This window comes from Rhopalosiphum maidis, chromosome 1, assembly GCF_003676215.2.
Source record: "Rhopalosiphum maidis isolate BTI-1 chromosome 1, ASM367621v3, whole genome shotgun sequence".
NCBI lineage: Eukaryota > Metazoa > Arthropoda > Insecta > Hemiptera > Aphididae > Rhopalosiphum > Rhopalosiphum maidis.
In genome coordinates, this window is record NC_040877.1 from 62,304,633 (window position 1) to 62,321,260 (window position 16,628).

At 28.9% G+C, this 16,628-nt stretch overlaps 2 protein-coding genes across 3 annotated transcripts in view; both read left to right on the top strand.

Moving 5' to 3' along the window:
* LOC113554118 (neuroligin-1-like) overlaps nucleotides 1-16,628 on the top strand; it is a 274,533-nt gene that overhangs the window by 91,453 nt on the left and 166,452 nt on the right. The window lies entirely within an intron of this gene.
* Nucleotides 5,553-13,708, top strand: LOC113554159. The gene is made up of 4 exons (XM_026957881.1): nucleotides 5,553-5,751; nucleotides 12,248-12,421; nucleotides 12,600-12,878; nucleotides 13,418-13,708. Exons 1-4 carry the CDS (start codon nucleotides 5,686-5,688, stop codon nucleotides 13,445-13,447), a joined length of 549 nt encoding a protein of 182 aa, XP_026813682.1. The 5' UTR covers nucleotides 5,553-5,685; the 3' UTR covers nucleotides 13,448-13,708.

Consider the following 16,628-nt stretch of genomic DNA (forward strand, 5'->3'; position numbering starts at 1 on the left):
GTGTGTGTGTGTGTGTGTGTGTGTGTGTGTGTGTGTATTATGTGTGTGTGGGTGAGAGGGGAGGGGAGTGTGTGTGCGCCACGTAACGAATTATAAACAAAACTCGACAGGACGTTCGCGAGATATTATAATATATACATGTATGTCGAACTAACGTATATCACAACAAATACGGAATATCATATTGTTATATCCGCAATATCGTTTCAGTGTATCAGAGGAATGTTTTCTTTTGGTCTGGTCGTAACGCACTTATGTTATTATGGCAGATTGTAAGTACAATATCGTTGCAATATATAATTTTATACAGTGCTGATATTCCGCCGTGCACTTTAAATAATCAAAACTTCCATGCGAATCCGAAACGTCTGGGGTTTTTTTTTTTTTTTTAGGTATATGGATGAGTATTGGACATTCAAACGGTTTACTGCGCACATTTTACATGTGTAAAAATATGTTGCTTTAAGCTTTATTATTGTACAATATTTTAATACGAACCCTCTTGTTTGTCGATCCCGAGACGGTCCGACATAGTGTTAATTTATTTTTCTCCCGTTAATATTTTGCAGGTATTCGTATAATGATATACACGTGTATATTCAAGTTGATTTTTATTTAATAATTACAATAGTTGTTTGATGCATTACGTAGGGCTTATTTTTATTTATTTGTTTATTTATTAATTATTTTGCATTCATATCTAATGACGAAAAGTCAATTCCGCCCTATCTATAGTGCGTCCTGCAGACAGAACGTTTACATGATAATAATATGTTTCAACATCTTACTTCAACATACAATGCCAACTACAACAACAAAACAATAATATTATAATATTATATTGTGTGTACAATTAGACGAAATAATTGGATTTACGCACATATTAATACAGAATATAAACTTATTATATTATTAGGTATTCAGCATTTATCTATATTGTATGATATTATAAATAAGTGCGGATATTGCGAATATTTGAAACTCTTAATATTGTTGTTAGAGCCGATATGTGATTGTATTATTTGCTTGCAGACCAAATCGAGTTGGTGAATTAATATATTGTTTACAAAGAACACCATAGACATACCTTGTTACATCTCTCGTATATAACAAAGCTTAAAGAGAAAAATAAACTAAATGTTTTGTCGGTGATTTCTTTTTTCTTTATATATTTTTTTTATTTCCTATACACACGCGCATATATGAAACAAATTTTACAGTAATAGTTACTTACTGCATCTGGCGTGCAGAAAAAAAAATACAATAATGAAAAAATGCATTAAATGAGACTACGCTTTCTTTCGTTAAAGAATTTTTGTTCATTTACCGTGTTATTTTTATTTTAAACTTGTAACGCTGTCCTTTTCCCGAACAAATTCATAATCAACTATATTATACATATATACGTTTATATCCTAGTTTATAATATTTTCAACGAATATAAAAACTTTATAAGACTTCTGTAGCTTTTTAGTTTATTCAGTTTTGTTTTATTTTATCACGGTATAACAAAAAAAAATATATAATAGTATAATAATATGCATATAATATATATTTTTAGGGATGACAAAACAGAAGCAAAAAATCAAAGATTTTAAAAATATTAAAAATGTATGCTGTTTTGAATAGAAAACATTGGTTAATTAATTTTATAATAAAGATACTCAACCTAAAATCCGAACGCATTATATTTTATTATTCACTCTTTAAATTCTATAAGCTCACTGCTCTCTAATACTTATTTATAAATAAAATCATCAATATTATTTCAACGGAAAATTACAAACATATACTAATAATTTCAATATATTGTCAAATAATATTATAACGAGTCTATGTATTTAACAAATGCAGGTATACATATAGTTATAGTAAACAAATTAAAGCGACTCGATTGGCTGTTAATATAGAGTAAACAGTGGCGTATATAGAGGGGGTTTTAGGGGTTCAACCCCTCCTGAAATGTATGGTTGGTACGTGCATTGATTTTAATTGTATAATTAATTAGAATTTAAGAACTGAAATTTTTTTTAACCCCCCCCCCTGAAATTAATTTTTATATACGCCACTGAGAGTAAAATATATAACGGGGCAAATGTAAATAGCTACCTAACTTAGGTACTTAAATTGTTGTATTATAAATTATAATGTATACGACATATTCACGATTCGAAAACACACTTTCTGTAAAACCATACGTGGGAAAACGCGTGCGCATAATATATTGTGTATGCAGATGATGTCATAATAATGCGTTGGTAATGTCTATAGTGGAATAATGACGTTTATGTGCGTACATAAGTCAGTTATTGGACGGTTTAATTTGTTTTTTCCCCGTATTTCATGTAAATATTTTAATCCGCTCTTTTATACATATATATTATATTATATTATTGTTATAAATAATAATAATATTATTATTATGTTCTAGTTTGTCAATTACTGAGTCATACCACTCAGGTAGGAATACATTATCATTACAGTATGGTGGATAAATCAATGAAATTCGCGATAAACAAAAAAAAAAAACCAACTCGTCACTTTTATCAAAAGCAGTAAAAAAATATTCCACGGTATACCGTTAAAGGTAAAATGCGGCAGGGTACGTTTGGGGCATTTTTGCCTATTATCCGTTTATCCGGCCGAGTCTTCAGGACATGTATCGTTTGCCGCAATAACCGTTTTCCCGGCGAGGTATATCCTATCGATTCTTGCGTTTAGTTTCGTCGAAATGAAAAATAATAAAAACTATAGCCAAAACGGACATTTTTAAGCATCTATACGCCGTCAATCGTTCCATTCTAAAGTTAATTCGTACCTATACCTTAAAGATGAATCGAGTTGTTTATTACTCCCATTCTATCATGTTTAGTTATGTTAACTAAAAAAAAAAAAAAAAAAAAAATCGAAAATCTGGTGTGGATAAGTTATTTAAGTCGGCGCAAATATTTTTTTATAATCATCACGGAGAAAATTGTACCACTCCGACATGGTTAACTATACCTGCAGTTTTAACATCCTATTTCTTCGTTACCGGAATTCAACACAAATTACACAATAATATGGTCAGCACTCTCTATAAAATAAGCTTACAAAATAATAACTTAATTATAGGTATAATGAATTATTTAACATTCATCAATAATTATTATCACCCAGTTGGGGGAATAATTTTAAAATTGAGTTAATCATTCAATCAAGCAATCGGGGTCTTATTGAATCCGTCCTTTTTATTTAAATGCTGCTGAGCATTTAAAAATGTTTATTCAGCCGTCTATCGAACCCTTTATATGTAAAACATATAAATATGTATGAACAAATATTACAATACATATTAAAAACATAATGTGAAACTATTGTTAAATACAATATAATACAAAAAAAATATATAGATATATAACTCAATTATCTCTTATACTCGTGAAGATAATTATTTTTACAAAATTAAATAGCATTTTTTATTTTTGAAACAATGATTTTATAGCAGTTTATTATAATTGAATTTTTTTTTCATTTAAAAAAATTAAAATGTATGATACAATTTTTTTAAATTTAATAATAATTTGTACACATGCTAATTTTATTTGTATTTTAGACGAGAATACAAGAGTATAAGAGAAAAATATCAATTATAATTATTATATATAAAAATGTAACATAAATATTTATGTTACAGTTTAAGTGTTATGTAACAGCGTTATTTTGTTATGAAACTACTACCTATTCATGATTATAGTAAATAATAATCAACTTGATTATTATATCATTCATCAAAATAAAATGTTTTTTTTTACTATATAGAAATTATTAATAGAAGACAAAATATTAACATAAATTATTAAAGTTTGATTTGCGTATCGTGAAAAATTTAATACAAAAATGGTAAAAATTTTTCCCTGCAAAGTTAAGTTAAATACAACAACAAAAATTGTTAACTTTAATTTTTTCGGTTAATTTTAAAATAATGATTATAAAAAAAAATTAATGATTTTTCAATGAATTGATAAGTACATTATAAACGAAAAATAACTACGTAGCATTATATTTTGGATTGGATGGAGAAAGTTTTATGTCCATTTTCGATTCTATAAGTAAATTAATAATCAAGTTATTAATTTTTTTTATAATCAGAAAATATGCATCTAAATCTATAAAAAGAACGCCGTGTCATCTTTGAATGATTTAAAAAAAATACTGTTTTTAAGTGTTCAAAAAAATGAGTAGGATAGCCATTTAAAATCGATACGTCGTAAATATCATATCTATACATCAAATCTGAAATCAGAAAACCAAAAATATATAATATAATAATTATATTCACACGCGTTACTCTAAATGTTAACATTATAAAATCAAATTTAACTCTGATGCGTTTTGTTAATGGGAAATGAATTACATAGGGATTACTAGTTTATTTATTATAAAAATTGAAGTATTATATTACGTATATTATTTTATTGGTTATTTCAATTATGAAGTTTTTCAGGCATATCAAGTGAAGTTAAATAAATGTTTTTCTTAAAAAATGAATAGTATCTGTGACTGATGGCAAATAAAAAATATTTTTTCCGGAAAAGAAGAACAACTTTCCTCACCACCATAAAATTAAACGAAACTAAGTGTTGATAAGTGTTATTTTTGTCATAGAGAAATATTTAAAAATGCTCAGTAAACTAAAACAAAGCTTAAATAAAGATATAACTATAGAAAATTAATTTTTTACTAAGAACATAATAATTAAAATAGTACAGTATACACATTTTTTAGCTTTGAAGTAAAAGAAAAAATTTAAAAAAAATGTTTTATTTCGAATGTATGACGTATTTCGATACGTTTCGTTACGTTTCCGTATGGGTACTGGGCAGTGTTTGCGATCGCGAATTAACATTAACAATTTATAATATTATCTATTAAATTATTTAAACGTATATATTGTGTCATCATTATATTATTATAATTGAAATAATTATAGTTTATAATTTGAATTGTACCTATATGGTGAATTTATTTAATTATTTAAAAGAAATATGTATGGAACCGAAAGGCCTAAACACGAACGAGAGCCCACATAGAAACAACCCTTTTCCCTATGGGCCCATCTATCCATGCGCGGAACACAACATTTGTGTTATGGACTTGGTAGCAAAATACAACAGAGCGCCGGAGCGTGTTAGGTAAAACACAAAATATGTAAACATCCAGTTGTCCAGTGTGTAATATTGTTAAAGATGACAGATGTATTATGATGTATTCGTGTACGTGGTTTTTGCATGACCAATAATATTGTAAATATTGTAAACGAATGTAAAGCATCGTCGTGCGACTATGATATTAATATCGTATTGATCGACAGAGAATATTATGTAACGGCGCTGACACATCATAATAATATTATTATCGACATTTCGTTTTAAATAATATTAAATTAATACGTTTATTCTTATCGCCGCCACCGACGCCGTCACCGTACGAAGGTCACGGCTGCTATACCTTCCCGCGATCGGTGGCACTGACGTCATCGCTTAGTTTGAAATAAAAATACCGGTCGACGACGGTGTGTCGACAATCGCAGTCGTATTGCCGGCTGTACATCCATTGCAGCATTCGACGCAACCGCACCGCAGTTACCGTATTTTAGCGAGTTAATTCAATTTTATATTTTGTAAAACCGTTTTTGTTTAAACGATGTCCGCCGCCTGCGTTCCCGACAGCATCAAGTGCCTGGACGGAGTCGACTACGAAGTCGTAAAAGTAAGTGCATTCAAATACGTAGCTGTATAATGTATATTATTTTGTCATAATATTTTTGTAATTTTTATCATTATTGCATCGAATACTTTACCTATCGTATAGTACTGCTTACAATACTTACCTAATGGCCCGATAACGAACCGTCTCCTCGCATGTCAACAGTGGTATAAATGCAGTGTAATGTATAATATTTAACACCACTCGACGAATTAATATTGTGTTGTTTTGAAATGCAAGCGAGATGGATTACGAGGGCGATAGTGTAGTAGTGTACGTTCTACATGATAACCGAACTCGAAACTCGATGACGCATACTTTCGAGTATAGTGTGACTCGGTGTTTTTTTTTTTTTTTTTTAATAAATACAGATTATTTATAAACAACTAACATGTTTTGTGTTTAGTAGGTACACGATGTACATATATACATATGTATATGTATATATAAAATACGTAAAAATAATAACAACAAAAACAACCATAGACATGTATAAACGAACATTCGTTTTATTTATTATTGTGTTATTATAAAATACTATTGAATTCAATTCTATGATCGAAATCCCGGAAATGCACGTCGATCGGAAGTGTTTTATTACAAAGTGTTAACAATATCGATTAACTACAAAAATAACTCCACAAATATTATAGATACGCGCGAGAACCATATTTATTTTAATCGTATAGGTATGACGATTTTATCAATCCGGCGTATGTTTCATCGACTTACCGTAGTTATTTTTTCTTAAAATTCAAATTAATATTAAAAATTTTGTTCAATATTACACTGTTATTATAATATTATACCTACAATTTTTCAATGTTTTCGTTTTTGGTCCAGAACGTTTTCATTGTCCTTGACAGTCATGGCGCCAACATCACGGCCTTGCAACTGTCCCGTCCTGATGGTTTTTTTGAGAAGACAAATGTCGTTTAATTTAACTAATATTTCTACAAAAACAATCCGTGTAAAAACATTACTAAGTGAAAAAAAAATTACTCAATTTTGAAAAATATTGATATCAAAAAAGAGCTAAGTAATTTCATAAATTAATTAGTATAGAAGTATTTATTATTGTTAGTATTTAATGAAGTGTGTTTAATAGAAATAATTTAACTTAGCTCGACGATAACTTTTTATGGGTTTACAACTTATTTACTTATTATACAATATGTATCTAAGTCGACATGAATATTCACATTCTCATTCTATACTCTTATAATATTATTTTAAATTCTTAACACTATTTAAATACATCATACTACTTATACTACTAGTATAGTAGTATACAAGCAAAGTTAAATTAGTATTATTAAATATTTTATTAAATACAAATAATTGTAAATACACGTCTGTATAAAAATATACTAATTATGTTATGATATTGTTTTACACTTTTTTTGATATTTCACTTGAATCCATTTTTATTTTTACTTGTAATATGCTTACACATAGCCAACACAGTGTTTTTGTTAAGATATCGCTCATTTTTTATTAAAATCCTAAATATACTAAATCTATATTTTGGTAATAATCGAGTGATGAAAACTACCACTAAGTAACAAAGTTTCTTAGAACCAAAGTTTAGAAGGTGAATACATAATTTTGTTTAGGTACCTATTAATTTAATTTGTGCATTAATGTGCATATAACACGGTGTATTATAACACACATGTAATGATAATATTTTGTAAAGAAGTAGTATTATGATGAATAGGTGTTCAATCAACTATATGCACCGCAAAATATGTAAAATATTATATCGCAAATGGCAGCCGTAATATAAATGAATAGCTGCTTCTGAGTTCTGAGTTTTGATGCACTCCCGTTACTCGTGATAAATTTGAAAAAATATCTATTTTATCATACACGTACTGTTCAAATAACGATTTCACCTGACATCTTCCGAAAAGGTTCAAATCATTCTATGACATATAAAACTATGGCTAATATAGAATAATATTTCCGAAAAATTTCATTTCGTTCAATTACATCGCTTGATACAATGATGCTTTCGTATATTTTACAGGCTGTAATCTTTTGAACAACTTAACATTTTAAAAGTACCATCTATATAAAATACTAATACCTGTATAAACTTCAAGTCAATTAATTAAGAATACTGATTTATCGACCTGTTTTTCGTAACATCGCACAGGTTCATATTATGAATTAGCCGTCTATGTGTAAATATGCATTGCCGTCGCACCATAATTTCGTTTTTAGCTAGTTTTATGCTATGCCCTCAGCGCTGAATTGTGTACCAAGAAAATCAGTCAATGTTTGATTAAAAAATATTTTACAAGATTTTGTAAGTTTACATTTTAAATCTAAATGTTTTGAGATTCGATGGATATCACCAAAATACTATTGATATACGTAGTCATATATTTTCTAAGTGTATTATATATTATTAGATTATAGATAATATTTTGAACGACAACTACAAAGTCCGAGTTTATAAAGATGGAGATATTTTGATCTAAGGATTGATGGTGTTTATATTGTAGTCATTCCCGTGAAGGATTAACTTTTCTTGTGGATAGGGAAGTTAAAAATGATTGACGTTTTGAGGAGAAAAAACAGCAGTCAGGAAGAATATGACCGAAGATGAAAACTACAGTGTGATTAAGTATGATGCACAAAACTACAAAAGGCTCAAACTTTGTAAAATATATACTGAATTTGTGTGATCGTGCAATTATAATTATTATATGTATGTGCGAGTTTAATGTGTAGACGAACAGAAGGACAATTACTTTTTGAAGGGGCTTGGCTAGTAAATCTGAGAGTAGAATGAATATTCGGACAGAATTTCTACGCATACTACACATAATTGGACGTCAGATATGGAACCCGTCCCTTTTGAATATTTGAATACGTATTTCGTTGACTGTCATACCGAAGGATATTTATATATTGAAGTCAGATGAGAGGCGATGATTTCTATGCAACGAGTTGGTTTATGGATTCCCACGCAGTATGGTATATATAACGTACCAATAGTGAGTCCACAGCCTATTCACGTTAAATAAACATATTATTAAAAAAATTATATACATATATATATATATATATATATACCTATTGTTATAATAGTTGTTCAATGCAAATCTGAAAGTATATATATATATATGTATATTATTATATCCGACCCAATCGGTTTTCCGTTGGTCTGCGATTATTAATATCCACCGTCCAGCACGGACTAGCGAGGAACGTAGAGAGAAAATGTATATGGGTACGCGGGTCACTTTAGAACCACAGCACATCCAGGGGTTCGTCGGTAAACCGTAAACCTTTTGTCCACCGTAGTTGTTGTATATACAGATTGTGTATGAGAGAGAACGAGAGGGATGCATATAACGATATAGTCGTAGCAAATATTCCACGATGGTCCGGTTGGATCACGGCGAAACCATATATATATATATATATAATATAAGTACTTTATTTAGTGCACGCTAAAAGAGCTTAAATTCAAAGTAAATACATATTTTGCAGATTATATTATAACTATTGTTAAATATACATAATAGACAACTATATTATAGTCGACATTTGTTTTTTTTTTAGACCTACAATATACCAGCATTGTAACATAGTTAGTATATTGGGATTATCATATAAAACATTGTTTCGAGCATAGAACACATATACCTTCCTATCTGGCATAATACCCTTCTGTCGTGTGTTCTCAGAGTCATACCGTAAATACGCTTTGTTTTTTATGAATATTTTTTTTATTATTAAATTATTTTTATTGAAAATCAACTCTAGTTAATATGATAAATAAATTTGATTAGGTAAATAAATGATTCACATAATTATATAAAATATACATTGATATTATTCTATTTGAATAATGAATAAATATAATAATATAGGTACTTACATAAGTATTAAGTAATAATAACATTATAGAGTAAGTCATCTAAATATCTGAGTTAGTAGTTAAGTATTTTATTTTTTTTTGTGCGAAATATATGAAGTGAATCGGAAAAATTGGATATCATATTATTATTGTTATTGGTAATTTTTAAGAATTAAATTGTTGATAACTGCAGTTAAAAGATAGATTAATGGATTAACAAGAGATTTTAGCTCGTTTAGGAAGAAAACTAATTTTTATGATAATATGATTGTCGATATATTGGTTAAATAATGAGTACTGTTTTGAGTAATTTTTTTATCAGCTTGTGCATATTATTTGTTTAAATGATTTATATTATGATTTAAATTACTTTAACTCAAATTTTGACTTTTATATTTAGGATATACTTTGAAGTTAGCTGATTAAGCTATTAAACCAGACTTTAACTAAAATAAATAGTTAATAGCAATAGTTTTGACTAAATTATAGTATTAGTAACTAAAATATTTTAATTATAATTTTGTATTTATATCTACTAAAATCGTTTATTAATCTTTACTACAAAAGTTGTTTGTAAGTGAGCCGTTTGCAGAGTGTAAGTAGGTGGTTAAGTTAGAGGTTTATTAAACTTTTCACTAAATTTAACGTTGCAACAATTGAAAAATTTAACTAGATATAATTTTGTCATCTTAGGTTTTGCATTAATTTTCTTCAGACTTGAGATTCGTAATTTTTTATTTTTGATGACCAAATATAATTTATGTTGAATATATCGCAATTATTATTATTGTAATCAAAATCTTCTAAGAAGATTGGTAGTTTTTGTTTAATATATTTTTTAAGTAAATTATTGATGTTTCTGATAATAAAATCTATAACTTCTAATTCATTTTTATATTTTATATTTCCGTAGTGTTATGGAGGTACGTCATTACAAACTCTAAAATATGCTCTTTCTTGTTAAATTTAATATGTACTCGGCTTTACTGTCTTGTTAGAATTTGATAATTAATCTGTAGGCATTAGTCGTTAACTTGATTCTGTTTAAAGAGCTTTTACAGATTAATTTATCATCGTCATTAGGTATTCAATGTAAGGCCTTACAGAGTAGGTCAAATTTATTTATATAATTAATTGGTATAAATATCAGTTGAGGTAAATATTTTGGTGGTAATGGCTGAGTATTGGTGATTCGATTTATTGGTAATAGAATTAAATGGTTCTACGTCTTCTTTGTTTCTGTTTTAGTAGTTACCAAATTGAATATAATATAACAATTTGACGAAAAAATGTTTATTTTTTGTTTGATTATAGTGATGGGGAACGTTGATTTTCTTTAGATATATTTTGTTCATTAATTTATACAAGTCTATTTTACTGGTTAGATAATTGTTATTGCTATTTTTATCACTCTGTATTCAAGTTTTCTGAATATTTAAAATATATACTGTTGGTGTGTTGCGCCACATTGCGATAATGCGATATAACTTTCCGAATAGACTTTGTGATTAGAGATACAGTGGGAAATACAGATACGGTGGGAAAGTGGAACCTCTAGATCGTATTTCGATGCATGAATTATAATTAATTAAAATTATTACCAACTTTTCGACTGTAGTAAACGCTACCTTCGATTTTAAATGTATTGATATTTAATAGTTTGTTGGTGTTAAGACGATTTTTTAGTTTTTAAATGAAAATAAACTAGTTAACTTATAATAATTATAATTGTATGTAGTGTGGTATGAATATAATAGAGTACAGCTAACATTGCAGAACTGAGAATTCGGGTTTGATGGATATATTTTTCTAATTATGTCGAATACAGTTTTCTACAGAAAGAAATGAAAATACATGTCATCATTTTATTATTGTTTTAACGAAGCCACAATGTAATAAAATGAGTAACTTGCAGTTTTTGAGACAGCCGATAAAGTCAGAAAATACTTGCTGGTTTTAAATATCTTGTTTTTTTTTTTTTATATTCGACAGTTATTAACCATGGTACTATTATAATAATGTTGTTTGATGCGTAGATACAAATAAATTCTTGTGATGTGTCAAGGTTTACAAAATGAATTGACAATTGTATGTGCATTTTTACGGCTTTTCGTATTTATTTTTGAAGTTATACTTGAAAATAAAACACTACACTATAGTATTGTTATTGCTATCATCGTATACGTAAAATATATAATTCGACGAATAGGTTATAAAAAAGTTACGATATTTCCACGAAATGCGTTTAAGTTCAAATTGTTTAAAGTCTATAATATTATATACTCCTTTAATAACGACGTTTGTTTTAATAAATATAGTCATCATCGTCGTCGTCGGTCTTTTTACCACGAGTCAACCACCCGGATTTTCCACTACTCACCAGTAAAATAAATAAGCTCCGGTTTCGTTTTTCATATTATTTTTACACACACTTTTCTAAAATGTTTTTTTTCGCATTTATGATTTATAATATGATATATAGTTTTCAATAATAACTATTAACAATTGTACTAGTCTTAGAACTATTTTACTATTTATGCTAAATGCCTAAATGTATTATTGTTATTATTAATGTTACATGGAAGAGAAGATGATTTTATTAAAATTAAAATATTATTTTAGCACAACCCTCATTTCGAATGGGTGACCGAATACGAGAATACTATTAAACAATTGGCCTCGGAAGTGTTTGACACTTTAGGAGTGGTCGACGGAAACAAGCTGGACATCGTCGTTAAGGGTCTCGACAGGTTCCAAGCAAACCTGAAAACGTTAATGGACGTACTGGTGAAACAGGTACACCTATATAATTTATATTGCGGTGTAATCATAGACAATTGTCGAGAACGCAATACTGCAATACTCTTGCGAATCTTGGCCTCGTTTGCGGTTTTCTTATATTTATACGATAAATGTCTATTAAAATGAATTCTACCACCTTGTATTCCATCACACCTCCGTCCATCATGCACAGGTTACCGAGAAATCTGGTGTAAACGAGCAGGCTAAATCGTTCGCCGGTGAATGGGCTGAAGCCGCCAAGTACCACGCCGATCTCAAGTACCATCACATGGGTGGCGGTCCAACTGCAAAGAGTGTGCGCTGGGGCTTCGAAGGCACCATCAAGTACATAATAGTGTGTTCCACGACTTTGGCGGACAAGGATAACGATACCGACTTCAAAAAGGAAATTTCTGGATACGTGAAAGACTCAATCATTCAAAGTCTAATCGATCAACTAAACGGTGTCAAGGTAAACAAAATATTATTATATTTTTTTTTACCGGAACGTCAAACGATGCAATAAATTATAATATTTTTTTCTGATAAATGAAATATTTACCATGGCTTATCATTGTTTAAATATTTAAAATTGCTTCAATCACATAACATACGCCATATTTTATTTTGTATGCGGTCGTGCTTTCTTGAAAGTTACACTTACACATCAAAGTGCATAATATACGTGAGTCAGTAATATTTATTGATAACATAATGTTACTATTACATAAACATTTTTATTTCAAAAGAATAATTATTTTAGTCTGTAAGGATATAATTTCCATGCAATCATTCCTTAAAAATTGTATTAGTAAAACTTATGTATCCTTCTAGCATGCTTAGCGCTTACATAAAAAAATGTTTAAGTGTATATGCTAATAAAATGATTAAAGTTCTAGTTTATATTGCCTATTGATCATTTAGGTGCCACTTTAAGGGCAATATAAAATTATTGAAAAAAAAATACCACCGGTTACTTGTTAATATTTTTGCTATTATATTATATTTCAGAGTGAACTGGAAGCACTCCAAAAAGCGTAGCGTGTAGACGCAACTACGGAGTTATGTACTGTGACGAAAATTTCAATACATACCTACCTATTCAATATTATATAAAACAAACATCAACATTTATCAATATGCATGGTTATTATTATATATTTTATAGCACCAACTAGCAACTATACAATCTTGATAAGTTTTTTTATTTTTTATTTTTTAATTTGTCGTCAATATTATATGAATTTATAAAACTTTTTCTATTATTTATAAATTATAAAATAAATATACAAATATCTGAAATATGAGAATTATAATAATATTAAATAAAATATTACGTTGAAGACTTGTAAATAACTTGATGAATATTACTCTATTGAAATGCTATATATTTTTTTAAATATTTGTCAAATAAATTATTATTCACTATTAAATTACAAATAGTATCAAAAAGTTAATTTTAACATGTTTGATAATATATAGCGAAAAGTCGAATGGAGAAATAATATTTAGAATGCCATTGAGTCCTATTTGTTGTCAGTGTTTATCTCGATATGATTAGATTAATGTAATAAACATTAATAAAGGAATAAATTGTACCAAATTAAAAGTAGAAGTACAATATTTTAAGGAGAATTAAGAGAAGGATGAAATATGTACTGTGGAAATTAAAATTGACTGGAAGCGTATTCCATTGTAGTTGAATTTTGATCTTTAGATCAAATTAAATTACTAATAATATAGTTCTTATGATAGGTACTTGTCTAGGTTCATTTAGTGTTACACTAAAAAAAAAATGAATAAATATTATTTCATTTACTATTATGATTTTTATTAGTAATAATAAGATCATGATAACGAGTAATGTCAATTATTACAACAATTTTATGTTAATTATAATTACAACTTGTTATCTAAAATTTACCAGTGCCAAATGTTATTGTGTGTTAACGAGTGGTAAGGGATACGCTAACATAGTATAGGCTTTTAGCTGACATAATAATATACAGTAGGTTAGGTACATAAAATATTACACAGAAGTACTGTACAATAAAATATTATTTTATATTTTATTAATAAAATTTAGGTTCAGGTGAATGTCATGTATAGGCGTGTTGTGGGCGAAGGAGGCGCTAGAAATCAAGAAAGAAGAGCAACATTTTGTCTTGTTTCAGCCATTTATTAAAAACTAATTAAATATTAAAATAAAATACAACATAAAATGACTTTCATTAAATAATATTATATATTCGTCAGTGACGTGTCGTAAAGACAACCGCCATATTAGTGTATACCACAGTAATATATATAATGCGTTACTGCAGGCGCATGCAATCTTATAATCGAATCCCGTCTCTATATACATAAACGATATTAAATATTAATCGCAAATTGTTTCTAATAGCGTATTCGCAAATATAAATCCATTGTATGTAGATCAGAGCTCGGAGAACTGCGCACGTTGTATTATTGTCATTATTATTATTATGCGTAATAGCGCATACGAATGGGAATCGGTCTCGCGGGTGTTTTAAACTGCGCGACTGTCTCACTACAATACTAACTGGTTGAAAAAATAAATAAATAAAACCGGTGTCGAGCGTGATAACGCGCTCACGTATTCACGTTAATGATAGGAACGTTTAGAACTGATTTATACCAGTGGGTAAATGATGAACACTGGACATCTCAAACGCGGCTTTCGATTTTCTACATTTTGACTAGAAAAAAACCTAAGTTCGATTTACACCAATCATCGATGAATTATAAGTTATATCTAGATACTTGACCTCAGTTTTCAAAAACTTTTTTATGCATCCAGCGATATATATTCCAGACATGCTTCAGACCGACAATTTATTTATACCGATATGTAACGAAAAATATCTTGCTCGTAAGAAAACTTTCAACTACATATATTCTATTGGGTAGGCACCTAGGTATAGGTACCTAACCTAGGTAAGCACCTGATAAAGGGAAAGGGTGATCACAACGAAGCGAGGCTTACTTACACTGTTTACACGAGCGGAGATAATGTTTATTTTATTATTATCATTATGTACACCGTGACCAATAACGTTATTATCATTATTTTTAATTTCGAAAAGCGATTGCAATATTTAATACGTTTGGTTCTTTGACAGAGTTCAGATTTTAAGTAAAATCGACCGCGCCAAGTCGCCTCTACGGGGTCATCCGATTGAGCTTAACTGTATTTATAGCTTTTGTGTGTGTGTGATAAATAGACGGCGACAGGAAAGCGTGTAATAAATGTGTGTCTTTTGTGTAGTGTCTGCAGTGTATATATATAATGGTATGAAAGCGACCGAAATTATTATTCGTCCGTCGTACGTGCGAATATAGGAGTCGGTCGTTGCCGTTGCCGTCGCAGCCTCCGAGGACCGAGACACACTGTACCGGAATATAGAAAGAGGGTGAGTAAATGTATATGGACGAGGATGGATAAAAGTCGTAGCAGTTCTTAGTTCCCCACAAATCGGATATCATATACTAGCAAGCGAGTGGAGTGAAAAATAGTGAATGTTTTTTTTTTTAAGATTCTCTCGGGTTCTCGTGGACGTGTCGTTGTGCAATGTCGTAATGGTGATTATATCATACATTATGATATTCGTAGAGTATATAATAAAACGCCGAGTGTTATGGACTAGCAGTCATCCGTTGCTGAAATCGTTACAAAACAACAACTTCGATATCCATTATACAGTACTCGACAAAGTTATGAATATTTTTTATTCCATAAGGCACAAACGCGTATAAATTTTAACTATGTTTAAATATTTTGATCCCATAATATAATTTTCATATAACTGCAATCGTTCTAATATTTTTTTTTATTATTTTGAATATCCGATATGAGACTATAGGTATTTGTTCGGATAGTTAAGTCAAGTCGCATATAATACGTTATAAATAACATTTTTTTTTCAGTTAACTCGAGTTACAACTTTTTATCAAATGCATAATATAATTTATTATATTATGATTCTGATTTATATATTATGATGTGATTCTTTTTTTTGTCAAAAACTATCAAAAGTTTTTATTTTTACTACAAAACCCTTCTTTTCATATTACTTTCGTTGCGGTTTGTAAAATAAAATTTTGATCATTAATCGCCAACTATAATGTGTAACACAAAATAGCATAATATTATCACCACAGAAAATTATTGTCATAAGCGCATGCATCTTACTGGGTGCAT

Excerpts from the sequence above, each read along its gene's own strand:
- LOC113554159 (XM_026957881.1), top strand. The coding sequence starts at position 5,686 with ATGTCCGCCGCCTGCGTTCCCGACAGCATCAAGTGCCTGGACGGAGTC. Across the intron at positions 5,752-12,247 it reads TCGACTACGAAGTCGTAAAA|CACAACCCTCATTTCGAATG; the intron begins GTAAGTGCATTC and ends ATATTATTTTAG. Across the intron at positions 12,422-12,599 it reads TGGACGTACTGGTGAAACAG|GTTACCGAGAAATCTGGTGT; the intron begins GTACACCTATAT and ends CATCATGCACAG.